General features: G+C 47.0%; 1 protein-coding gene across 1 annotated transcript in view; it reads left to right on the top strand.

Annotated features, from left to right (window-relative positions):
* Window positions 1–25,670, top strand: part of FANCG (FA complementation group G) — a 61,879-nt gene extending 36,209 nt beyond the window's left edge. Inside the window, exons 12-14 of the mRNA XM_082263811.1 lie at window positions 1,142–1,294; window positions 18,804–18,942; window positions 25,414–25,670. Of these exons, the coding sequence (XP_082119937.1) occupies window positions 1,142–1,294; window positions 18,804–18,942; window positions 25,414–25,525 (404 nt within the window). The 3' untranslated portion in view covers window positions 25,526–25,670. The remainder of the gene's footprint in view (window positions 1–1,141; window positions 1,295–18,803; window positions 18,943–25,413) is intronic.
* The last annotated feature ends 1,923 nt before the right edge of the window (window positions 25,671–27,593 follow it).

Genomic DNA, 27,593 nt, shown 5'->3' with positions numbered 1-27,593 from the left:
ATCATTTCCCGCTGAGAGAGAACGGTCAGCTGTTGTAAACACAGCCAACTGTCCTTCTCCCTGAAATTATCATAGAGATCATGTGATCCTTCTATATAGGATCACATGTCTCTATGGTCATTTCAGAAGCCATGCCCCCCACAGTTAGAATCACTCCCTTAGGCTCACATTTAACCCCTTGATTACCCATAGTGTTCACCCCTTCCCTGTCAGTGTCATTATTACAGTAACAGTGCATAAATTTTGGCCCCGAATTACTGTAGTAACGTCACTGGTCCCCCCAAAAGTTTCAAAAATGTCAGTCAGGGGTCTGATCTGTCCGCCGCAATGTCGCAGTCCCGCAAAAATCGCAAATTGCCACCATTACTAGTAAAAAAAAACAATAAAAATGACATAAATCTTTCCCGTAGTTAGTAGACGCGATAACTTTTGCGCAACCAATCAAAATACGCTTGTTGCGATTTTTTTTTTTTTTTTTATGTTAAAAAAATTTAGATTTTTCAATGTTTAGAATGTCATATAGCAGAATGTGAAAAATATTGTTGTTTTTTTTTTTTTTCAAAATTGTCGCTTTTTTTTTTTTGTTTATAGCGCAACAAATAAAAATCGCACAGGTGATCAAATACCACCAAAAGAAAGTTCTATTTGTGGGAAAAAGTCGTAAATTTTGTTTGAGTACAGCATCGCCCGTTAAAGTAACGCAGTGCCGAATCGCTAAATAGGGCCTGGTCATTAGGGGGAAAATCCTTCTGGTCTTAAAGTGGTTAAACTTATAAACCGGTTGTTAATAACACTATTAGAACACTTGGATAACTTCAAACAAAAAGGACTCTGCTTCAAGCAGCTCTTCATTGCTGTCACCTCATACCCCATGTGCTAGCTAGAGGCAAGCTAAACCATCCATGCTCACTGACTAGAAGCAAAGAGGAAAATAAGATCCTAATTTATTGTTTAAACCATCCACAAACATGGCAATGACAGTCCCCCGACTGCACCCTCCATTAGAAAACGAATGAACCCTATTAGAACACCAAAGTTCCCTAGTTGGTTATATGTTATTATAAATTAAATATCCTTTATTGACAATCACGGTCAGTTTTTATCACACATGTAGGGCTCATGTTTTTTTCACATGTTGCAGGATCTTTCAAGGCTAGCGATCACATTAAAGAGCATCACATATTTACAATTCTGAAAGCATCAGCCTTTCTGGGCAGAAGTCACCAGGTTTTGCAGATGGGGGATGAAAAGATTTCCCTAATGAACGTGAGACTTGCCCTTCAAGCCATGCAAGGTGAGATTTTCAGTTTGAATTTGAAATAACATTTTTTTTATATTTGTTTAAAGTAATATATAATTTTAGTGCTTATATGCTGAACATATAAGGTATTAATGACATTGTTTTGTCCTCTTAATTTCCTAAAAGCCACAAAAATTGTTTATACAAATTTACCTTTCCCTCCATTGTTTAAAAAAAAAAAAAAGCTACAAAGCAGTGCTCAAACTCTCCACACTTTAGTGCTGCCCTTTTCATCCTTCTGTCCTGTCCCCAACTCCTCTTCCTGTGAGCCCAGGGCATCAGGGACACACCTCTTCATGGCTTACAGGAGACTGATATATAGAACAGCACCCACACCACTATTGACTATTTTTTGGAAACAAATATTAAACAAGTGCACCCACAATGAGAAAATAAAAAATGCATTTATAAATTGCTTGCAGAGCATTGTAACTGCAATCAATGCGTCGTTAGTGCGATGCTCATACTCCTGCAGACTCTCCCATAGCCCTGGTCTGCATGGAAGTAAGAACCTACCATAATGGGGCTGGAAGAAGTTATTAGACTACAAGGGTGGTGACATATGTATTAAAATGAAACATGGTCACAAACGTGGACTTACTGCAAAACCTTCTTGACACCTCGTTCACTTAGGTTATAAGGGGGTTTGCTTACAACTTTTCCTTTTGCTAGTGTCCCAAACTCCTGTAGGTAGCAAAGTAAGTCCAACTGCTCCAGGTGAGTCAGGGGGGCTGCAATCAGAATGAACAAACTCGTAGAATGGGGTTGCATGCCCTGTCAGTGCTGCAGAAACATATTAGATAATAAAGAAGGATGGCAGCACTCCCATAGACGATGCAATTAGGTTTATTCAGGAGATAAATAAAAGCAAAGCTTTGCTTTTATTTGAGCATAGCTCAAAAGCTATGCTTTATTGAAAGTATAAAGGAACACAGAGGGCGCGTAGGCCTAGCACATTATCCTCAATACATGCTTTTATTGAAAAAAAGAGAGGTGAATGTACTCCTAAACCAGTACTTGTGTCATAGCTTTATCATAAAATCATCAACTTAAATCCATATGTGAAAATCCACAACACTTGTAGTCACATCGGCTAACGCATTTCAAGATTTTCCTCTTCTTCAGAGCCTTGTTTAAATGTCTCTTAGTGTTAACAAGGAACTTTTTAATCAGGATCAGTGCTTCTCTGTTTAGTGCTGCTGTATATAGCCTCCTTGTTCTATTTTATTCAATAAAAGAATGTATTGAGGGTAATGCGCTAGGCCTACGCGCCAAGATAAAAGTCTGCTAACACATTGGGACAGCGCAGGAGAGTGAACATTTTGACATCCTCCTTTATTACCCTGTAGGTAGCAGTATGACCTGACTTCCCATCTCCCTCAATAAACTTCAAACATTTTTTCTCTATTGTTCATTGACAGACGTAGTTCTCTGATCCATATCAGTAGGGTTATACTGCCCCCTACAGGAGTAGGACACTAGGCAGAAAAAAAGTTCTGGCTTTGCCTATGGGCAGTCCTCTCTCTTCCTGTATAGGATGTCAGTTTTAATCTGCCTAGTCAGGAGTAAGGATCTAGTTCCTTGCTGGGATCTTTGGTCCTGGCATAAAAGTATTTTTTTATGTAGATTTTTTTTTAGCTAGCCTTTTTCTATATCCAGTGGTCACCCCAGTCTGGTAGCTACGCGCTGGGTCCACCGAGACAAAGTCCCACTGGACGGGGACTGGCCCCGCGAGTTAAACGTCTCACCAGGACGCGCACGACAGGGTCTAGGCTCATGTCGCAGTGTTCTTATTTGGCCTACAGCACCCCCACTTCTTGGCGTGGGGTTCTGTCAGGAGATGACGCTCGCCTATGTTCCTGGTATGGTGAGTAAACGCGATTATCGCGTTCCCGCGAGGGGGCCGCCATTTTCTTTTAGCCTCCGTCTGCTTCTATGGCAGCGGCCATCTTGGTACTCCCTTTTTCGGCCATTTTGCGGTGGATTTTTTGCTGTGAAGGCCGATGGGAGTGGCTGGAGGCGTTCTTTTGGTGGGAGGAGCCCTTCACTTCACCCCGGGCAGTTCCCAAGCTCACTTCCTTTCATTGAGCAACCTCTGAGACCCTCCTAATCTGATTGCTTATCTGGGGACAGTGAGTCATGAGGGTAGTCTCTCCCTCTCTGTGGGGGTTCTTTAGCATGTGCCTTACCTCCGGGGGGTGCTGTAGAACTGTGGGGCCGCTTCTAAAAAAAAAAAAAATAATATTTTTTTTTGCAAATTTTGCTGGCGGGTTCCTTAGGTTCAGTATGGACCCTGCAGGCCATGTGTCCCCACCTGACCCCCTCACGGAGGTCACAGGGCCTTCCGGGTCTCCACTGTCCATCAATGCATTTTTGGCGGTTCGGGAAGCATTTGGGCCCGGGTGGAGGTGGGAGGTGCGCTGAAACGTTTTTTCCACCTACCCCTGCCTCATCTGATGTCTCGGATTCTGAGTCTTACTCAGCCGCCGCAGACGAGGGGCCTCCTTGCCGGGTCTGTTACCTCACGCCCTGTCTCCTTGGATGATGAGGATGACATTTCTACCTCCCCTGCCGCGCTTGATACAGGATGCACTGGCTGTTTCGATGCGTGACACCCTGCGATTTGGAGGACGCAGCGGCGGCTGCTCCTGGGGCGCAGGTAGCATCTGGCAATCACATGCCATCTTAATTTTGCTAGCATGCTCATGTAGAATGGGACCGTCTGAGACATTCCCCTAGGGTGTTTAAGCGGCTGCTAGACATTACCCTTTTGGGGAGTCTCTGGTACAGAAGACCGTTCCGCCTTTGGTGGACGTACGGTCTCTAGGCTGAATAGGACTACCACTGTTCCGGTGGAGAATCCCCGTCCTTTAAGGACTTGGGGGATAGGAATGGCGCGGACTGTGGCCCGTGATCTGTATTCCCTGGTGGAGTCTGCACTAGGAACAGTGTTCATGTTTGCCCTTGCCACGCAGACTCTGCCTGATGGGTGGAGTTCCAACGCCGTGACTTGGTGTGGGGCAAGTCCCTCCTGCCCTGGGGGAGCTGTTGGACCAGCTGGCGCAGGGGCTGCAATTTGTTTGATTCCATACTGGATGAGGCTCCTTTGTATGGATCACCTGTCTGTTCGGTGGTGGTTGTTCGGCATATACTTGACTGGAGTGTTGGTCTGCGGATCAAACTTCTAAGAAGGCCTAAATGGATCTCCCCTTTCAGGGGTATCGCCTGTTTGGCGCTGCCATGGATGACATTATATAACGGTCTCACGGAGGGCAGAGTGCTTTTCTTCCACAGGCTAACCAGGGTAAGGGCCTTCGTCGCACACGGGGTTCTTCCCTTTCGTCTCACAAACCGTTTCTTCGTCCCTCTGAGAAAGTCGATGTGGCGAAGTCCTTCAAGACTTCCTCGGGTGGTTCCAAACAACCCTGGTCTGGTGAACAAGAGATTGTTTTTTTCCAGACCTGCGTACAAGACCTACTCGGCCTGAAGGTGCGTCCTCACCCATCTAGGGGGTGGGGGAGGGCGTCTTTGCCGGTTCTCAGACCTGTGGCTGGCCCGGATCCCAGGCAGCTCGGTTCAGGAGGTCATGCGGTCCAGTTGCAAGATCGAGTTTCGATCCGTTTTTTTCCGGTGAGGTTTTTCCCTTCCAATATACGGCAGTACACGGATGGCTTGCAGGCACTGTGTGGGGCAGTTCAGGCTCTGGTTCAACAAGCTGGACCTACTGGCCCTTTGATGGTTCCGTGCGGTTCAAAAATTCAAGATGGTATCGGTTTGCACGATGGTGGCTTCCCTACATCAGGGGGATTCCTAGCCTCCATAGACATCAAGCTGCCTACCTTCACATCCCGTTATGTTCGGGACACCTACGGGTTCTCCGTTTATTTGCTGTGGGGAAGGATCTCTATCGGGTTGTGGCGTTACCCCTTGGTCTCGCTTCTGCTACTTGGGTCACAAAGGTATTGGCTCAGGTCCTGGCGCTGTTGCGGCAGTGGGGCATATCGTTCCTGGTTTCCTGGCCGATCTGCTTCTCCATGTGGAGTCCCCTACGGTGCTGTCAACGAAGTTGGAAGTCACCATGAGAACTCTGGAGGAGTTCAGGTGGGTTCTGAACCTTCAGAAATCATCCCTGGTCCCTTCCATGAGACTGGACTATCTAGGCCTGACTTTGGACTTGTCCTCAGTCAGGGTGCTTCTCCCTCCGGTAAATAAAACTCATGGAACTTCAGACTGTCCCGCTCGCACATGGTCGTCCCTTCGGACCTGCATGCAAGTTCTGGGACTGATGGTGTAGTCTTTCAAACGGTCCCTTTCGTTCTATCCCTCTCAGGGATGCCCCAGAAGGCAATCCTTCTTGATAAGGACTAGAATCCAAACTCTCTGGACTTGCGGATCCGGCTGAGCTGGGTGACCAGGGAGTCTTGATCTGGAATCCTTCCTCCCCTTTTTACTGGACGATTGTCACCACGGATGCAAGCCTGTCCGGGTGGGGAGGAGTCCTCGGTAGGGTCTCTGCTTTGGAGGTATGGTCACTGGAGGATCCAGGTTACCGATCAATGTCCTGGAGCTGAGAGTGATCCAGCTTTGCCTAGTTCACTGGATCGGGAACCTGCAGCTGTCCGGTGCACATTCAATCGACTACGCCATGACCGTGGCTTATGTCCTTCACCAAGGGGGCACCAAGGATGTCCTTGCGGCCTTGGAAGTGACAATTCTTCATTTGGCAGAGTGCCTTGTTCCAGCTGTTCCCTTTCCAGCTGTGGAAACATTGGCAGGCGTATTGCCTTAGTCAACAGGCCTTGGATGCGGGGGAATGGTCCCTTCATTCGGAGGTGTTCCAGCAGTTGTGCCTTCGTTGGGGGTACTCCAGACGTGGACCTGTTGGCGTCGCATCTACAGGATAGTGCTGAGGTTTATGCTGCTCCCGGGACCATCTGGCGGGTGCAATGGTGGCACCATGGGTTCTGTCATAGGCAAAAACATTCGCTAAGTTCAACTGAATGATGCCGAGAAGTTTAGCATGGTCACCTGCGCAAGGCTGATGCCGGCATGGTCATGAGAGAGTGCTCACAGTATCAGCTGCTGTCTTCCTTTCCTCCTCTCAAGTTGCTACCAAGAATTCTTTGCAGGATCGAGAGGGAAGGGGTTTCCGTTCTTTCTCGTGGCTCTGAACTGGCCTCGCCGAGCTTGGTACGCCAACCTGGTCAGGCTAGCCGCAGACGCTCCTTGGAGAATTCCTCTCAGGGAGGAGATATATTCTCCCATCTGACTTTACGATCGCTGGCTTGCCGGCCTGGCTGTTGAAAGCCAGGTGCTGAAGGACGGGGATTGTCTGCTTCAGTGATTCCCACCCTGCTTAAAGCGTGGGAAGCGACTTCTAGGGTGATTTCTTTTCATCATAGAAGAAAGACGTTTATTGCGTGGTGTGAGTCTCCTTGGGCTCCCCCTCGCTCTTACTTGGTGGCCCAGGTTTTGGCTTCCTTCAACGGGGAGTTGATCAACAGTTGGCCTTGAGTACTGTCAAGGGTCAGGTTTCGGCTTTGGCAATTTTCTTCCAAAGGCAGTTGGCCGTCCGTTCCCTGGTACGTAACTTCTTCCAGGGGGTGCAACACTTGGTACTTCCGGTGCGACCTTCGTCACCAACTGGGGAACCTTGATTTGGTACAGTCGGTTCTTCAAGAACCTCCGTTTGCGAGTATTCAAGAGTATCCCCTGCCTACCTTATTACAAAAGGTGACCTTCTTGGTTGCTGTCACTCTGCGCGCAGGGTGTCGGCACTGGCGACATTGTCCTGTTGTTCTCCCTATATGTTGGTTCATGGGGCTAAGTGGTACTTCGTCCGGATCCGTCCTTCCCTCCGAAGGTGGTTTCTAGTGTTCACTTGCACGAGGACATTGTATTACCATCTTGTATTCTAAGCTCCCACATCCTAAGGAATGTGCGTTGCATACTCTGGGTAGAGTATGACTCAGGTTCGCTCTCTGTACTCACGGATGGCCCAAGAACAGGGCTGCCTGTGTCTGTGCGTCTGCTGCGACTATTTCCAGATGGATCGGACAGTCAGTGGTGCAGGCTTATTCAATTAAGGGTCAGGTCCTACCTTTCCCAGTTTCGGCGCATACTACTCGGGTGCCTGGTGCTTCCTGGGCTTTTCGCCATAGAGGCATCTGTGCTTCAGGTTGCAAGACGGCTACCTCGTCATCTGTTCACACCTTTACCAAATTTTATAAGGTGGATGTGCTGGCATCTGCAGATGCCTCTTTTTAGATGCAAAGTTTTTGCTGGCTGCTGTCTGGAGGGCTTTTGGCCTTCCTTGAGGGTGTTTGCTGTTTGTTTCAGATGGGCCTCGTCTTTTGTTCTGATGAGTCCTATGTTGCCTAGTCAGCTATGTTTAGCCTTGGGGACTTGTTCTTTTCTGGTGTTTTATGGCACTGCTTTGGGACGTCCCTACTGATATGGATGAGAGAAGTGCGTCTGTCAATGAACGATAGAGAAAACTGGATTTTTGACTTACCGTAAAATCCTTTTCTCTTAAGTTCATTGACGGACGCAATACCCGCCCCTCTATTTTGAGTTGGGTTAGTGTTACTTTCTGCTTTGATACAAAACTGACATCCTATGCAGGAAGAGAGAGGATGTACCCTCCGGGACTGCCCATAGGCGTAGCCAGAACTTTTTTTCTGCCTAGTGTCCTATTCCTGTAGGGGGCAGTATAACCCTACTGATATGGATCAGAGAACTGTGTCCGTCAATGAATTTAAGAGAAAAAGATTATACGGTAAGTAAAGAATCCCGTTTTTTTTTTTTTTTTTAACATGGAAGGGTCACTTCACACTGGTGCAGAGTACAGTCTGCATAAGCCATTTGTTTGTCTCCTGAGCAGCATGGAGCTGAGTGCGGGTAGTCTGTGTTATTCAAAGGAGATGCGGTGGCTATACAGGCTTACCCACACATCTGAGTTTGAAAGGCACGCTGGGATGGGTGCGTGACGCCAAATGTAGACAGCGTGCGTTAGGGGGTGCGCACCTGTCCCTGCACGCCTGTACAATCATTGCATCTCCTTTAAATAATACAGACTGCCAAGAGAAAAGTAAGCAAATGGCTCTTGCGTGCTGTGCAGGGTCTTTATGTATGTGTGAATGAGCCCTAAACATCAGTTTTCTTCTACACTCTGTGCTAGTGATCAGTGTACTAGAAAATGAAACATCCCAAAGGTCAATATAATAGATGCTTTGTAGTTGATGGAGGCTAGAGGCATATTTCTGGAGACCAACATTTCAGATATGGAATATCTGATTTTATGTTTACTCAAAGAACACTGTAGATTACACCAAATGTATATATTCACTGAAGGCAAAGATATTAGACACTAATATTATATACATTATGCTCACTAAAGACTACTCATCTGAAACATCTTCATAATGGATATAAAGGCTATAGCTATAGTGTTTTTTTAGTGGGTATCAGGCTGGGACAAGGGGTGGGCAGGAGGAGAAGTCAACTCGGTCTCAGTGGTAAGGGGGTACCCCCTCACCACACACTCTAGCTAGCAATTAAGAGGCACAGATTCATGTCTACTCTAAACGTTAATCTTGTTACACTGTGCTCCAGCTCACCCATTCTCTACCCTATCTGGCTTCAGCTGAAATGAAAAACACACATACAGGTGCAACTAGCTGCTAGAAAGCAAGCAGTTGCTTGTGCATGTGCAGAGATAACTCCATGCCAACCATTGGCAGCTGGAACAATAGGGCAGAGAATGGGTAAAGGGTGGTGCACGCATTCTTCAGCATACATTAGGAAGGGGATGCTGTCAGGACTATGAAATAGGCATATTTTTCATATTGCATGTGAAGAATTATAAACTGCATGAACACAGAGACAAAGTTAAATTTGTGGCCTTCACTAGAAACTCCTTCAGGAGACTCATGTTCTGTTTCCATTGTTCATTTTTGAAGAGTGGTAAGCCATTGTTGACTAACCCTGGAGATAACAAACTATATTCTATGGTCTTTGAAAAATAATATATTGCCCTGACCATGGGGTTGGATTCCATACAAAGACATCCCCTAACAGACTTTACAAGGACAGCTGTAAAATGGGTTACCTAACTACAGACCATTGTTTCAACTATGGAAAGGTAAACAACAGAGAAACCATGGGAAGAAAGTTTTTTTTTTTTTTTTTTTTTTTTTATATTTTCTGGTCATCAACTTAGAACTACAGTATTCAAACAGTATTTTTAAATGATTTTATGATCATTTAAATTAAATATGATCATAAGCATCTACAACCTCCTTGTTCCATCAGGTACCAAGAGGGGATGTGGAAATTATGGTTATTTGGACAGTCCTCCATTGAAAATTATATTATATCAGTTATATAGTAGTTGATAATTAAATTATATTCCATATTTTAGATCCTATACCATGTAATGATTATATTTTTTACTAGCATAGTAATTCTCTAGTAGATAACCTTCTGATTGACTATATCACACATGTCAAACAATTATAGTTCCAGGTTATTGTGTACCAATTTAGGTAATATAAAGGTAAGTCACTTATTCTTAACTAAGATATACAGTGGGTACGGAAAGTATTCAGACCCCCTTAAATTTTTCACTCTTTGTTATATTGCAGCCATTTGCTAAAATCATTTAGGTTCATTCTTCATCCTCATGAATGTACACATAGCACCCCATACTGACAGAAAAACAGAATTGTTGACATTGTTGCAGATTTATTAAAAAAGAAAAACTGAAATATCACATGGTCCTAAGTATTCAGACCCTTTGCTGTGACACTCATATATTTAACTCAGGTGCTTTCCATTTCTTCTGATCATCCTTGAGATGGTTCTACACCTTCATTTGAGTCCAGCTGTGTTTGATTATACTGATTGGACTTGATTAGGAAAGCCACACACCTGTCTATATAAGACCTTCCAGATCACAATGCATGTCAGAGCAAATGAGAATCATGAGGTCAAAGGAACTGCCTGAAGAGCTCACAGACAGAATTGTGGCAAGGCACAGATCTGGCCAAGGTTACAAAAAGATTTCTGCTGCACTTAAGGTTCCTAAGAGCACAGTGGCCTCCATAATCCTCAAATGGAAGACGTTTGGGACGACCAGAACCCTTCCTAGAGCTGGCCGTCCGGCCAAACTGAGCTATCGGGGGAGAAGAGCCTTGGTGAGAGAGGTAAAGAAGAACCCAAAGATCACTGTGGCTGAGCTCCAGAGATGCAGTCAGGAGATGGGAGAAAGTTGTAGAAAGTCAACCATCACTGCAGCCCTCCACCAGTCGGGACTTTATGGCAGAGTGGCCCGACGGAAGCCTCTCCTCAGTGTAAGACACATGAAAGCCTGCATGGAGTTTGCTAAAAAACACCTGAAGGACTCCAAGATGGTGAGAAATAAGATTCTCTGGTCTGATGAGACCAAAATAGAACTTTTTGGCCTTAATTCTAAGCGGTATGTGTGGAGAAAACCAGGCACTGCTCATCACCTGTGCAATACAGTCCCAACAGTGAAGCTGTATTAGCTGTATTAGTATAGTAATTTGTATCACATATTTTTGCTCCCTGACATACATAGTGGTTAGTAGAAGTAGTTGCATAATTACACAACCAGTTAATGGTTATTTACCCAAATCAATGGGAAGAAGTTCCACCTTCTGGGTTCGGCTTATAATTTTTATGGCCTTTTTGTCCTATACAGTTTATAGGGGAACCCAGACGAGACATGGACACACACACATCTATACACACCCACACACATTCAAACACTCATCATACTCCATCTTACTTCACACCCTTATTTGACACCTGACACTCTGAAAAACTTTAAGGACACCAGACACAAGCTCCTCCTTAACCAGCCACCATTTTGGGAAAGGCAGCCATGTTAGCACTCTGGTAACCACCATTTTGAGCTAGCAGCCATTTTGGAGTGGTAATTATGCATTATTGATTACATTGATTTTTGTTTCTTTGTATGCTATAAATATCGTATGCTCAGGATATTTAGATTACCTTCCCAGTTGTAACAACCATTGTAGATTTTTTTCTAAACTTTTACTTTTGTTTTTATACATTTTTCCATTCTTGGTTTAGCGCTATATTAGCAAATTAGTCTCATGTATTTCAATAATCTACTCTCGCTCCAACTGCAGAGGAATGACTGTTGGCTGCGCAATTCACAGACTATTTTGTCTGATATTTTTTTTTTTAATCAGAAACCAAGTTTATTAAGAAAAATCAACAGTACAGAATACACTCAATACACTTCATTCCCATTAGCAAGCACAGAAACAGACTTCCAACGAGGCCATACACATGAAAAATAAGAAAATAAATCCCCCCGTCAGGAACTGCTCCCAACGGGGAGGCAAAGCAATCAGCATCGTAGTCGGCAGCATAAACAATATACAGCCCCCACCCCCACACATTCCAAGACCACAATTATTGCAGAAGGCGGTCCATAACCAGGTCCTGGGGAGCCAGGCCAGGAACCGCCAGCCAACCTCCCCAGATCTTATCATATCTATGCGGAACCCCCCCTGTGTTGGTAAATCAGGCGCTCACAGCGCAGGGTATTACCCATGGCCTTAATCCACATCTCCACCGTAGGTGGGGATGGGGCAATCCAGTGCTGCAAAATAAGCTTCCTCGCCTGGAACAAAGATCTCGTAACCGCCCATCTAACACCAGGATCCTCCGTGAACTCCTCCACCATACCTAGCAGACAGGGCTTTGGGTCCACAGGCACCGAGAGGACGTATGCTGCATTGATGGTTCTCACCACCGCCGCCCAGTACCTGTGGAGTTTAGGACAGCGCCACAGCAGGTGGATGAGGTCACCAGTATCCCTTTGGCAACGAGTACACATCGGATCTGGTCGCAGACCCATTCTGTGCAGGCGCGCTGGCGTGCGATGCACCCTGAGGAGCACGTACAGCTGCGAGAGTCTCTGCGTCACATTTAGTGAACAGTGGCGCACCGTTTCCAGTGCCTCCTCCCATTGGTCGTCAGTAAGGTCGCCCACGTCTGCCTCCCACTGTACCCGAGCCTGGCACGGGAATTTTTCTAAGTGATAGCCCAACAAAAGTGCATAGCAATCAGAGATAAATCCTTTGGTGGAGGCATAGCGTTTCATCATGAAAAATACCGGAGTTGGAGACAACTCCGGAGAATGTAAGGAAGGCTGGGCACCTATGGCACGCTGTAGTTGGAGATAGGAAAACTGCATGGTTCGGGGCAAGGCAAACCTGGTCTGCAGCTGCTCAAACGAGAGAAGCCTACCGCGCTCAAACACCTGGTGCAGGTGGGTAACCCCTCTCCTGCGCCACAGAGCCTCGCAGGGCAGGTCCGCTAGCTCCGGATAAGTCAGATTCCGCCATATTGGACTGAACTCAGTAAAGCCAGTCACTCTCTGAAGCTGCTTCGCCTTTGCCCATACCTTGTGTATCAATCTATACGTGGGGAAAGCTTTGTTAGACTTAGCCAGCAGTTGCGACTCTAGAGCACCCGGAAGGTCCTCAGCACCCACCGCCCGTAAGAGCACTGCAAGCGCGGAGCCCCCTCCACCACCGTCACCCCCAGCCATGGCACCCAGCAAGTGCTGCAGCTGTGCGGTCATATAATATAACCAAGGGTTAGGGAATGCCAACCCTCCCCGGTCCTTGGGGCGCTGTAACTGTTCTAGCTTAACCCTGGCCGTGCCCTGCTTCCATAGCAGGGAGCGGAAGAGGGAGTTGACCAAGCGGAAAATCTTAAGAGGGACAACCACCGGGGAATTGTGCAAAAAGTATAAGAGTTGAGGCATGAGAATCATTTTCACCAAATTAGCCCTCCCCGCCACCGAGAGCCAGAGTCTAGACCACACAGATATCCTATCCCTGAATCTCGTCAGGAGTGGGAAAATATTCAATCTGCAATATGCCGTGATCTCCGCTGAAATAACAACACCTAGGTACTTAAACTGTTCCACCACCGGGACGGGGCAAAAGGTGACCATCTGCGGATCCGGGCCCTGGTCCAAGGACAGCAAAGCCGATTTAGTCCAATTAATTGTGAGGCCAGAGAACCCTCCAAATGACGTGATAATTTGCATCACCCGTCTCAGGGATGGACCAGTGTCACCCAGCATCAGCATCATGTCATCAGCATAAAGTAGTATTTCTCTAGCGCTCATTGACAGACGTAGTCCTCGGTGATACACCACCTTCGGGTTATGTTGCCTCCACAGGAGCAGGACTAGACAGGAAATTAAAAAGCTCTGGCCACACCCTAGGGGCAGTCCCAGAGGGTATATCCTCTCTCTCTCTGCCTCAGCAAATCAGTTATTTTCTGTCTAGTTAGGAGTAAGGACCTAGATACCTTGCTGGGATCTTAGGTCCTGGCAAGATTTTTTTCTTAAAGGATTTTAGACAGCTTTTTTTCTCCAGTGTTCCTGTGAGATCTTCAAGCAAGAAAGCTGAACTGGGCGACGGGCTGGATGTTGAGATCCGGTGGTCACCCCAGTTCAGCCTACGAGCGCGTGCAGGCCATAGCTCCGCGCTGGGTCGGCCGCGACAAAGTCCCATTAAAGGACTGACCCCGCGAGTTAAACGTCTCGCTGAAACGCCAAAGACCATGAGTCACGGCGTCCATATCGGTCGACAGCCCTCCCGCCCCGGTGGAGAGGGGTACTGTCAGGAGTTGGTGCCCGCCTGGTTCCGGTATGGTGAGTAGTATGTTCCCCCTTTTCCCCTGACGGGTCTTGTGGTGAACGCGGGCCCCTCTCTGTATGGTAAGATAGAGTCCCTCTCTATCCTATAAATGACACAGATCCTCCTACTTTGAGTGTGATTTTATGTGCAAAAAGCCAGAAGGCTTGGTTTGGGAGCTAACAATCTAATTGTATACATGTTAAAAAGATTATAATCTGTGGCATTCTGGGAATCTTACGGTGATAAGAATAAGCTACCTACCAGTCAGAAGCCACGGACATGTAGACTGCCTTCCTAATCAGATCTCCAGCTATTAGCAGGCCTCCCGAATGGCCATGCGGTCCGCCAGGGCCGGTACCGCCAACCACGCCAAATCCCCATGCAGAGAGAGTGTTGTGTGCCCTGCAGCACACTGCTATTCAGTACAGGCCGCCGCCATTTTTTTTTTTGCTGGATCGCACGAGCCGTCATTTTGGCGTAGCCTCGTGTCTCCAGCATGGGGGCGGCCATGTTTGAGGTGATCCAAACACCTCGTGGAGCTAGGGGAGGCGCCGGAAGGCGTGCAGAGGGGCGGAGCCGCCTCCTTTCTTCCTGGGCAGCCAGCCAAAAGACTTCCTGTTTGTCAAGACAGCGCTGTAACCTGTTGCAGTTAAACTCTGAGCATCAAGTGGTGAGCCTGGGGGTCTATCTCTCTCTCTCTCTCGATCGATAGGGATCCCTAGCAGGTAACACTAAGGGGCTTTTTGTGGCGCTGGGGGTCTGAAAGAAAAAAAAAAAAAAAAAGTTTTTAATTTTTGAATTATATTATCCAGGAAGTGACTGGAATTATCATGGACCCTGCCACACATGTTTCCCTCGAGGGGGCCACGGGACCCGCCGTTGCACAGAGTGTAGAGTCATTTACAGCAATTTTGGAGTCTATGGTGGCTCGGGTGGAGGCGGCCTGTCAGGGACGGGGGTCAAGGAAGCGACCCCCGCCTACCCCTATACTATCTGACACCTCTGACTCTGATTCAGAGATGGTCACTGCAGTTGCAGGTTCCTCTGCAAGGGCTGTTATCCCAGGTAAAGCCCCCTCAGACAGTGAGGAGGACGCTTCTTCTCCTGCTATAATTCAGGAAGAAGCATTGGTGGACGCACTAGTTGTGGCAGTGCAGGAAACCTTAAAACTTGAGGTTTTACCGGCAGAGGCAACTGAAACAGAGATTCCTTTTGGTACTAATAAGCCCATCAAAACGGTGAAGGTTTTTCCTGTACCCAAATGTTTCGGTAATCAGATTAAAGGAGAATGGGAGCATTCTAAACGTACCTTTACTATTTCCAAGCGTATTGCTAGACGCTATCCGTTTGAGGAATCCATCATTAAGAAATGGACGGTACCACCAGTGGTGGATCCACCTATTTCCAGGCTGAATAAAGCCACGGTTATCCCAGTGGAGGACACTTCGTCCTTTAAGGATCCGGTGGATCGAAAGATGGAAGCAGAGTCCCGCACCATCTTCTCTCTGATAGGGTCAGCATTTAGACCAGTAATTGTTATTGGTCTAGTTTCCCAGACACTTACGGAATGGGCGAGAATGGTACGCCAAGACCTTAGGGGAAAAGATATTCCCCAGGAAACATCTGATTTGATGGAACAGATTATACAAGGGCTACAGTTTATCTGTGACGCAGCTTTGGACACTACTCCCTTATTAGGGCATGCATCTATGTCATCGGTCATCCTCAGACGTGTGCTGTGGTTAAAATGCTGGTCAGCTGACCTAGGTTCCAAAAAGACCTTGACAAATCTCCCTTTTCAGGGGAATCGTCTATTTGGGGCCAACCTAGATGAAATCATCAAGGATGCCACTGGGGGCAAGAGCACTTTTTTGCCACAGGCTGCTAAAGCTAAGGGACCTCGCAACAAGCGAGGACCTTTCTTTACCGCCCATAAAGGGCGCCCGGCTGGTACTAGCGGGAAAGGCAAGACTCCTCCAGGAGGGTTCAAGAAGGGCTGGTCGGACAAGCAGAGGACCAACCCAGCCAAACCCGAAGCAAAGGAGTACACAGCCTGAAGGTGCGCCCCCACCCGGTTTGAGGGTGGGGGGACGTTTTCACCGGTATTCAGGACATTAGATCGAGCTTCAACCACTACTACCGGTGCGATTCTTCCCTTCCAACATTTAAGTACTACAGGAAGCGGTAGTTACCGTTCCCTGAATAGATCTTTTCCTTTACCTTTTCCTAAGATTAGTCCCTATACCTCACAGGAATCGGATCTGGTTGACCAGATAGGCCAAGTAGCCTCTAGTCGGGTGAATTCGGTCCCTGAGGTTCAACCAGAAAAGATCACCCTTCCTGATAACAATCAGGTATCTGATAAATGTGTGGGAACAGAAAACGACCAGACTTTCTCGGATGGTCGGGGCCAGATACCTCTAGGGACGCCTGGTTCAGATTCTATCAGCGCCAGTGGTCCTAGAAATTCTAGGCTGGCCTCCTCAAGCCGGCCTGGCCGACTTGGACATGCTAGTCGCAGACGTTCCGTGGGAACTTCGTCTCAGGGAGTGTCTGTGGTCTCAAGGACCAATTTACCATCATGCTTTACAGTCGCTGGTTTTAATGGCCTGGCCATTGAGACCCAAGTACTGAAGGACAGAGGTTTGTCTACTTCAGTCATTCCTACCCTTATTAAAGCAAGGAAAGCGACTTCCAGCAAGGTCTATTATCACACATGGAAGACTTATATTGCGTGGTGCGAATCTTTAGGATTTCCTCCACGTACCTATTCGGTGACTCAAATATTGGCCTTTTTGCAACAAGGGGTTGAGCAGAAGCTAGCCTTGAGCACCATCAAGGGTCAAGTTTCAGCATTAGCAATCTTCTTTCAGAAACCTTTAGCTACCAAGTCCTTGGTGCGGAATTTCATCCAGGGGGTGCGGCACCTGGCTCCTCCAGTCCGCGCGCCCTTACCGCCCTGGGATCTTAATTTGGTTTTGTCGGTTCTACAGAAACCTCCCTTTGAAAACATCAGGGAGATTCCCTTGCTTACTTTATCCCAGAAGGTGGCCTTCTTGGTGGCTATCACTTCTGCTCGCAGGGTGTCAGAACTGGCTGCATTATCATGCCAGTCCCCATACCTAGTGATTCATAGGGATAAGGTAGTACTTCATCCTAAGCCATCTTTTCTTCCTAAGGTGGTTTCAGATTTTCATCTGAATGAAGATATTGTACTACCTTCCTTGTGTCCTCAGCCCAAGCATCATCGGGAACATGCGTTGCATTCCTTAGATGTGGTTCGGGCAATCAGGGTATACCTGAAAGCTATGGAATCATTCCGTAAGACGGATTCACTTTTTGTGATCACGGATGGCCCCAGAAAGGGTTTGCCTGCATCTGCCGCGACCATTGCCAAATGGATTAGACAAACGGTGGTACAGGCTTATTCTATTAAGGGTCAGAGTCCTCCGTTCCCTGTTAGGGCGCACTCCACTCGAGCGCTCAGTACTTCCTGGGCCTTTCGCCATCAGGCGTCAGTGGTCCAGGTATGTAAGGCGGCCACCTGGTCGTCGGTACATACCTTAACAAAATTCTATAAAATTGATGTGACGGCATCGGCGGATGCCTCATTTGGCCGCAAGGTTTTGCAGGCTGCAATTTGAGGAGACCGGTGGTCTACCTCGAGGGTTTTTTTCTGTTTGAAAAAAAAAAAAAAAATTTCTCTTTTTTGTTGAGTCTCATCATTTAGGATGAGCATTGTAAACTTCTAGTTGGCACCGGTTGGGCCTTCTAGATTGGGATTTGATTTCCATTTTCCCACCCCTCATTTGTGATACTGCTCTGGGACGTCCCGAAGGTGGTGTATCACCGAGGACTACGTCTGTCAATGAGCGCTAGAGAAAAATGGATTTTTGTAAAATCTTACCGTAAAATCCTTTTCTCTTAGCTCATTGACAGACGTAGTCCCCGCCCCTCTGTTTTTGAGTTGGGTTGGGTTAAAATCTCTAAGGACTGCTTTTTCACATAACTGATTTGCTGAGGCAGAGAGAGAGAGGATATACCCTCTGGGACTGCCCCTAGGGTGTGGCCAGAGCTTTTTAATTTCCTGTCTAGTCCTGCTCCTGTGGAGGCAACATAACCCGAAGGTGGTGTATCACCGAGGACTACATCTGTCAATGAGCTAAGAGAAAAGGATTTTACGGTAAGATTTTACAAAAATCCATTTTTTCATGAATCGGTCCATAGCGGAAACCCACCATAGAGTCGTCGGCCCTGATGCTGGCCGCCAGGGGCTCAATCGCCAAGGCGAACAGCAAGGGGGAAAGTGGGCAATTTTGTCTGATATTTAAAACTCTTGATATTTGGTTTTTACTACTTCTGGGGAAAAGTAATCCTGTCCTCTGATGGACATTGCTGAGCCAAATCGATCCAACTAGCATTACAATTTAGTTTGTATTTTATGTGAGATTATATTTTTTTGTCACCCATATCCAACTATTTCTTGTGAATACATGTCTTCTAAATAAATAAATATATATATATATATATATATATATTCTCTATTTAGTCTTTATTCACTATGATTATGATTGGTATATGCTTTTTAAAATAAATGAATCCATTAAAAATAACTCATACATCGTTCAGAATAATATTCTCGAACGTATAACGCACAACAGTGCAGATCTGTATCCTTCCCTGAGCACTAGACAAATCTGTCCCGGTACTGCTGGGTACACAAGTTGAGCTGTTTTAAAGTTATTTTCCCCGCCTGCATTCAAACAATAGAAATACTGTCTTCTCAGGCTTTCCTGGTGCACTCTTCTGCCTTATTGGATTGTTGTGGAAGACCGAGCAAAAGAAAATAGTAGCTATTGAATTTAAGAGGTGGCGGTACCAGGGCAAAGTTGAGTGCCTACTTGATCAATATGAGGAAATTAAGAGGTAAGTGTATTCCCAAAAGTAGATTAACACATTACATTATCTTTGAGATCATTACATCATCTTTGAGATTTATCATTACATCATTACATCATCATTACATCATCTTTGAGATCTTTGAGATTATTACATCATGATGTAATTATTACATCATGATTATTACATCATGATGGTCATTACATCATGATCATTACATCATCTTTGAGATCTTTGAGATTATTACATCATCTTTGAGAAATTTTACTTTCTCTTTCATTCATTGATGGACACAGCTCCTTCTCTTCTTGACCATTGAGTTATACTGCCCTCTACAGGAGGAGGACACTATGCAGGAAAAAGATTTACTATGCCTATGGGGCAGTCCCAGTGGGTATACTCCCACTCAGCTATAGGCACTGCTTGCTGGGATCTCTGGTTCTGGTAATTTTTTCCTTTTAAATGAAACTTTTTCTTATCTTTAATTTTGTTATTTTGTTGCTGTGAGAATCTACAATCAATTGCCAGGCTGGGCGACAGGATAGATAATCTAGATCCAGAGAGTCCCCCCCAGTCTGGCCAGCGAGCACGCGCAGGCCTCAGCTCTGCGCTAGGTCGGCCGCGACATAGCCCCACCCCACTGGACGGGGGCTGGCCTGCGAGTTTAATGTCTCACGAGGGCGCATACGACCTGGCCCTGGCCTGAGTCGTAGCGTTTCTCCTGGCTGACAGCCCCTCATTCCCATGGAGTGGTGGTCTGTCAGGACCGGTGCCCACCCTGTTCCTGGTATGGTAAGTAGCTGTCCTCCCTCTTTCCCTGGAGGGATTTGGGGTAGATGGGGGCCCTCCCCTGGGACGGTGGGTTCCCAGCCCCTCTAAAATTTCGGTGGTCACTGTGGGCCGCAACAGGGGGTTGAGCAGGGTTCCTCGCCACCCTGGGGGTTGGTGACTAGGGCAGGGATGTCCTTTGGGCTCCTTGCTGCAGTTGTTGGGCTGGGGTAGCGGATGCTTTAGGGTCCGCGCCTCACATGGCCCAGATCAGGCCGAAAATTTAGGCCGCGGCTTTGCGGCCTACTGGTCGGGAGCTATGTAGGGTGGCCCCAGTGAAGGGTGGCTGAAGCCCCTACCCTCCGTTTGGGCATCTGCCCTCCCCTCCCCTCTGCTGCCCCTGGGTGGTCGGATGGGCTGGGGCTCGCGCCCAGGTGTCTGGGTGTCCACAAAAACTTAGACTGTGGCTTTTGGCCTACGAGGCCATGCGGCCGAGTCGTGTGCCTCCGTTGGGGGCGGCCCCAGTGAGGCTAGCTGAGGCCCCCGCTCTGTCTTTTGGGCATCTGCCTGGCTGGGATCCGTGGACTTGCGGCTGCGCCTCCACAAAAATGTAGGCCGCGGCTTCCGGCCTACTAGGCCATGCGGTCAGCTTGGCGCCTCCCTTGGAAGGGGTGGTGTTGTGGGGTAGGTTTATATTTTAATTCCGGCCTTTAAAGATCTGGCTGATAGGAGGGTGGAAGCTTTGGCCGGCCATATGTTCACTGTGGCTGGTTCGGCACTTAGGCCTGTATTTACTATTGCCCTGGTGTCGCAAATTCTGACCGAGTGGGCTAAACTTTTACACTGGGGCCTGGAGGGGAAACAGCGTCCCCCTACCTTTGCGGAGCTGATGGATCAGTTGGTCCAGGGGCTACAGTTTATCTGTGATGGCTCTTTGGATGCGGCTCCTTTGATTCTAGGCTGCCTGTATCAGCAGTGGTCCTTTGGCATATTTTCTGGCTGAAATGTTGGTCTGCGGACCAAACTTCTAAGAAGGCCTTATCTGATCTCCCCTTTGTAGGGGATTGCCTGTTTGGCGCTTCCTTGGATGACATCATTAAGGGTCTCATAGGGGAGAAAGAGTACTCTTCTTTCGCAGGCTACCAAGGGCATGTAGCCCCGTCATAGACGTGGGCCATTCTTCTCGGCTCATAAGAGGCCTTTTCGTCACTCAGGGTCTCCAGACAAGGGATCAAAGCCCTTTAGGCCTCCACCGAAGGTTCCAAGAGGACCTGGTCTGGCAAGCTACGAGTGGGCTCTTCCACACCTGCGGACAAGGCTTACTCTGCATGAAGGGGCGCCCTCACTCGTATCCGGGGGGGGGGGGGGCGTCTTCACTTGTTTCCTGATCTGTGGACCTCCCTGGTACAGGACAAGTGGGTCCACAAAGTCATTCGGTCTGACTACAAGATCGAGTTTCGGGCTTATCCTCTGGAAAGGTTTTTCCCTTCCAACCGGCACTTGTCCTCAGATCACTTACGGGGTCTCTTTGGGGAAGTGCAAGACTTGTTAATTCAAGGGGTGATTGTTCCGGTTCCAACTTTGGAACGTTTTCAGGGGTTTTACTCAAACCTCTTTACAGTTCCCAGGAAGGAAGGCAAGGTACGTCCAATTCTGGACCTCAAGGCGCTGCACTGCTTTGTACGGGTACAGTCCATTCGCGCGGTAGTGTGTCCATACATCAGGGGGATTTTATCGCTTCTATTGACATCAGGGACGCCTACCTTCACATTCCAATATGTGCCGGTCAACAGTATTTCCTTAGTTTTGCCATGGGCGAGAAGCATTATCAGTTTGTGGCGTTACCCTTTGATCTCGCCTCCACTCCTCGGGTTTTCACAAGTGTTGGCCCAGTGCTGGCATTGTTGCGTCCGCGGGGGGTCGTGGTACTGGTGTACCTGGATGATTATCTTCTGCGAGCGAAGCCCCTGACTGCTCTGACGGACAACTTGGAGATTACTCTGAGGGAGTTTGGTTGGATTCTGAACCTACAAAAGTCTGCTCTGGTTCCATCCACAAATCTGGACTATCTGGATCTGACTCTGGAAGCTAGTGTTTCTTCCTCTGGAAAAATTCCAGACATTGCAGGAGGCAATTCAGCTTCTGTTGTCCAGCAGATGGTAATCCCTCCGGGCTTCCATGCGGGTGCTGGGCCTTATGGTCTCTACCTTTTGAGGCGGTTCCGTTTGAACAGTTCCACACGAGATCTCTGGAAATAGAGATTCTGGTGAAATGGGACAAAATTCCACGGTCTCTAGAGGTGGCTTTATTCTCCTGCACTTCCACAGGGAAAATCCTTTCTCCTCCTGTACTGGATGGTTATCGCCACGGATGCCAGGGAGGCATCCTCGACACAGATTGTGCTCAGGGGGTCTGGACTTTGTCTGGATCATTGGATAATCATCTTTAGGGGTGTCCGGTATGAATTCAATCGGATAATTCCATGGCTGTGGTCTATGTCAATCACCAAGGGGACACAAGAAGTGTCCTAGCGGCTCAGGAAGTAGCCGGCATTCTAAGTTAATTAGTTCCAGCCCTCTCTGCTGTACACATTTCAAGGAAGGTAGAGAGGTTTGTGGCACAGTCTCGGGATCCTCTGACCGACACTACAGACGCATTCTATTGGCTCCAGACTGGCCTCGCCGGTCTTGGTACGCCGATGCTCTTTGGAGACTTCCTCTCAGGGAAGGTCTGCTGTCCCAAGGGCCAATCTTCCATCCTGCTTTACAGTTGCTGGCTTTAATGGCTTGACAGTTGAAAGCCAGGTGCTGAAGGGTAGAGGTTTGTCTGAATCGGTGATTCCTATGCTAAAGGCTAGAAAATATTTAATCGTACTTGGAAGACTTACATTGGGTGATGTGAGTCTCTTGGGGTTCCCCCTTTTTCCTCCGAGGGGGTTGAGCAATGTCTGACCTTGGATACCATTAAGGGCCAGTTTCAGCTTTGGCGGTTTTCTTTCAACGTCCATTGGCCACACATTTCTTGGTGCGTACCTTTATCCAGGGATTTCTACGCTTGGCTCCTCCAGTGTGGTCTCCATTGCTGCCGTGGGACCTCGGTTTTGTTGTCAGTTCTCCAGAAACCTCCCTTTGAAATAATTAGGGAGGTTCCCCTGGTTACGTTGTCCCAGAAGGGGGCCTTTTTTTGGTGGCTATTACTGTTGCATGCAGGGTGTCGTAGCTGGCAGCATTGTCTTGTCGTTTACCTTACCTGGTGGTTCACAGAGATAAGGTGGTTCTTTGTCCCTGTCCGTTGTTCCTTCCGAAGGTCCTCTCTGATTTCCTTTTGAATGAACATTGTGTTGCCTTTCCTACGTCCCAGGCCTAAACATCCTAAGGAAATTGCCTTGCATTCCCTGGATGTGGTTCGGAAGTCTTTTAGAAAGTCAGACTCACTATTTGTACTCACGGATGGACCTCGGAAAGGGTTGGCCGCTTCTTCTGTGACCAATTCCAGATGGATCAGACAGACGGTTATTTAGGTCTATTCCATTAGGGGTCAGGTTCCTCCTTTCCCTGTTTGGGTCCACTCTACTTGGGGGCTTAGTGCCTCCTGGGCCTTGCGTCAGTGCTGCAGGTTTGCAAGGCGGCCACCTGGTCATCTATGCACACTTTGACAAAGTTTTATAAGGTGGATGTGTTGGCATCTGCGGATGCTTCTTTTTTTCTTGCTGTTCCCTCCCCTCATGTTTGACACCACTTTGGGACGTCCCAATGGTCAAGAAGATAAGGAGCTGTGTCCATCAATGAACGAAAGAGAAAATGGGATTTTGACTTACCATAAAATCCATTTCGCTGATGTTCATTGATGGACACAGCACCCAATTCTCTGTGGAGCTGGCTTTCTTCTGTTACTGCTTGCAAGAAAACTGAGTGCCTATAGCTGAGAGTAGGAGTATACCCCCTTGGACTGCCCCATAGGCACAGTCAAGCTTTTTCCTGTCTAGTGTCCTACTCCTGTAGGGGGCAGTATAATCCAATGGTGAAGAAGATAAGGAGCTGTGTCCGTCAATGAACATCAGGGAAATGGATTTTACGGTAAGTCGGAAATCCCATTTTTTTTTTTCAAGAAAAGTAATAGAAGGATCACAAATTGTTAAAATTGGGTCAAGACATTTCTCTTTCTAAAGCAAAAAGTAGAGCAGCACTGTGAAAAAATTGTCCAATAATCATATGTAAAAGTCCCAAAATCCATTGCAGATGCACAACCGTTGTGGTGGATAGGAGATCCTGATGTAAACCCAGTGACACCTCTCACACTCAAATCCTGCTAACCAGATCTTGTGTGACCCCCTGTTAGAGTGGTCAACAAACGCCTGTGTGTATACTGGCTCCCCAGCCACAGTGGTAAGAGAAGGTCAACGTCAGATAAAACCAGATTGTGCTTCATGTGGCGTGATCAAATCCAGCAAAATCGGAACATTAAAAATAAAAAGATTGCCAATATAGCATGATATCATATAAACTAGAAATGTATTAAAACAATTGTGGGTGTAAACACATTTTCATCATGAATACAGGCATTGATTGGCGTATCAAAGCCTAAAATCCTCAATATCCAGAAGTTAAAATGGCTTACTCGCGACTGCACATGCATAGTGGTGTGTGTACGTCCCGTCCCACCCCACCGGTTTCGTCACATAGTAGTGTATGTTTCCAGATCTCCTCACAGGTGAATTTATTAGTCTGGCACTGAAAAACCTGTATCAGTGTAGCTGCTGTGGTAAAAAAAAAAATCTCCTAATGAAGGCCAGGGCTTATCATGTTCTCATCTCTTTGTCTAATCAAATGACTAGTGCCAAAATTTTGGTCATTTGGTTTCTGCCAGAGAAATGTAGAGAACCAACTTTCAGGCAGACCTGTTCAGTCAGCAGCTGACTGTGCAGAGCTTGTTATTAGCACTCACCCAAGATCTTTGGTATCTTCATACAACATGTGATCTATACCACAACACGGTAGCAATGTGTAATTCATGTCAGTATAGGAAATGGCACTTTAAAGAGATTTATTTTCCTGACATGATATATGATAATTTGGCTCTATTTTTCAATTTTAAATTTAGTTTAAAGAATAGCGCCTATGTAGACGCAATCATTTTTTACGTTTTTGATAGAGTGGGGAAGAATTTGAACCCCTGTCAATTTTTATTGCAGTCAGCCTAGCTGCTGGGGAAATTTACCCATTTATTTGTCCTGGTGACTATTGCCACCAAGACAGAAAGTGAAGGGAAATCATACATTTTCAGAGTTGAAACAAATAGCTAGAGGTGAGGGAAAAATCTTCAAGTGGGGACAAGTGTTCTAGTGACATCTGACATCTCGGGTAATCCCCTTAATCTGGGGCTGTTGCCTCATACTTTCTATTGTGTCTCCTAGGACACAAATAAACACATAACACACACCCACTTTCACTATAAATTGTATTTTCACCTACCTGTGGAATTACACGTGAGCCCTCTCAAGGGAGGGGGGAACACACTGATGGCAAAGACCAGATTATGTGTGATTAAAAAAACTGGCAGTATTAAGTGATTGCACTAAGAAGTTTATATAAATAGTTGCTCAAGGTTACTGCAGAAAAAAAAATCCATGTATAGCTCTATTATTCATTGCAGACTATTTTAAGAATATATTTAGACACTCTTAAGATTATTTTCTATCAGTCTGACTTTCTTTTCTAACATCTTTCCAAGGGATTTGCCACTGCACCTGACTGTTTGCATCCAAAAAAGCTTCTTGCTGGACAAGTCGCTTGTTCAAGAATTGGAGGATTTTTTGCAAAATGAAGAAAAAGAAACCAGCTAGCTCTTAAATCTTTACAAAATGTTTAGTAACTGTGTTGGGTTTAATGTACACTCTTTCCCTTTTTAAATTATTTTGTACCAGAGTTTAAATAAATAATATTCTTTTGTATACACATCTAATGTTCTGAGTAAAATAATGTTGATTACACATATCGAAGGTGGTGACTACTGAAGGTGTGTAGCTGTTGCTATAGATTATTAGGTAAAATACCATCCATATATTATTCTTATTATACTGGTTTCCTTGAAATACAAAAAGAAAGACTACAGTTAAAGGAGAAGTATGACCAAAGCTATTTTGGCTATACTCCTGTAAGTTACAGAAGTGCAGTTCCTGCTGCACTCCTGTTTCCAATTCACAGCTGACAGCGAGCTAAAGCCCACTGTCGGCTGACATCTCTCAGTGGGTCCAGGCTCAGGAAAGCTGATGGGAGACTGAGCCAGGCGCACCCACCCCTGCACAGCCTGGCACTCCAGTGAGCTCTAAAGAGGCAGAGCAGAGAGCCGGTGACTGACAGTCTGAGAACTGAGTGATTTGCCGTCTTTGATCGCTCAGTTCTCAGTGTTAGAAGTGGCGGGGGACAGATGCAGAATTATAGGGGAGTATAATTTAATTTACTCTATCATCCATCTACAGACGCAGCCTCATCTCCATGAGCTGAGTGGGTTATGCTGCCACCTGCAGGAGTAGTCAAGGCAGTATGTTAGTACAAAACTTTTAACATATACACACCCACTGGGCTATCCCTCCAGGCATAACCCCCACTGCCACAGCCCAGCACATCAGTTTGTTTCTGCCTAGAGAAGGAGTAGGACCTAGGTTTCCTTCTGGGACTCCTGTCTCAGTTTTTTTTATTCTTTTCAGAATATTTTCTTTTTATTTCTCTTTACTCACTTGCTAGCTAGTGTTCAGGGAAGAATTTTCCTGGTGATCTACAAGCAACGATGCCGGCTAGGGTTTCGCACCGGATAATTCTAGATCCTTATGGTCTCCCCAGTCTGGCCTACGAGCGTAAGCAGGCTGTAGTCCCAACCTAGGCCTAGCCACGATGGTGCTCCTTTTTCTGGATGGTGATGAGCCTACGAGCAGATGCCTCACCGGGACGCGACGACCTGGAACGCCCTGAGTCGCAGCGTACCCCTCGGCTAGCAGCACCCCCACTTCGGGGCCCTCTCCTGGGTATAATGTGATTTGTGCCTCCCAAATGATCCCCCTGGCCTGCCCGATCTGTGTGTCCTACCCTTCCATGTCCCTGGAGTGTCTGGCGCCCTGGGGGGGGAGGGGTGACATGGTACCTTGGGCTTGCTGGTCCATGTTCTGGTTCCTGAGGCATTCATGTGTCGGTCCTTGGCCACATGGTTCGCCGTGCGCGCCGCCATCTTAAGTGTGGGAAATGTGAATTTTTCCCCATAGACTTGTATGGGGCAGTCATTTTCCCTGTAGCTTCCTACTGATATGTATGGGCATCCATCTTTGTGTAGCCCTTGTGCTATGCTGAGCAGCGTGACCTTCCTCAGGCAACACCACTTCCTGTGCATTTGTTTCCTGTTGCTGACCGAGGTCACTTCCTGTCTTTCTCTCCATGCTGCTGGAAGAATCAGGAGGGCGGTTTGTCTGAGGTGGTACAGTACTTTGGGTCCCTGCTGGCATATTCCTGCACATTCTGCTGTCAGTTTAGTTTAAAGGGGTTCTCTGCAGACCGCTGAGATCGGTGGTGGGTACCGCGATCGGCGCTCTTAAAGCGACACTACTCAGGTTTTGCTAATTGCAGGGTTCGTACGGTCCTTGAAAACCTGGAAAAGTTTTGGAATTTGTAGATGACACTTTCCAGGCCTGGAAAGGTCATGGAAACTTAGGAAACACACTAAGGTTTTGGAAAAGTCAAGGAATTTACTGTGGAGGAGCGGGAGCGGCGGGGAGCGGATGCTTAATTATTTTAATTTATTATTTTATTCCCAAATGTTATTTTATTGCAAGTGCCACATACTATTTACTTTGCTTCTGGGTCCGCGCTGTCACTGGCCAGCAGCAGCCAAGGAGATGATCGTGAACCAATCAGGCAGTGGGG

The sequence above is a fragment of the Pelophylax lessonae genome (genome assembly GCF_965119305.1).
Source record: "Pelophylax lessonae genome assembly, chromosome: 1".
NCBI classification, from domain to species: Eukaryota; Metazoa; Chordata; class Amphibia; order Anura; family Ranidae; genus Pelophylax; species Pelophylax lessonae.
Note: the sequence above shows the minus strand (reverse complement) of the source record. Positions and strands in the feature narration are given on the sequence as shown.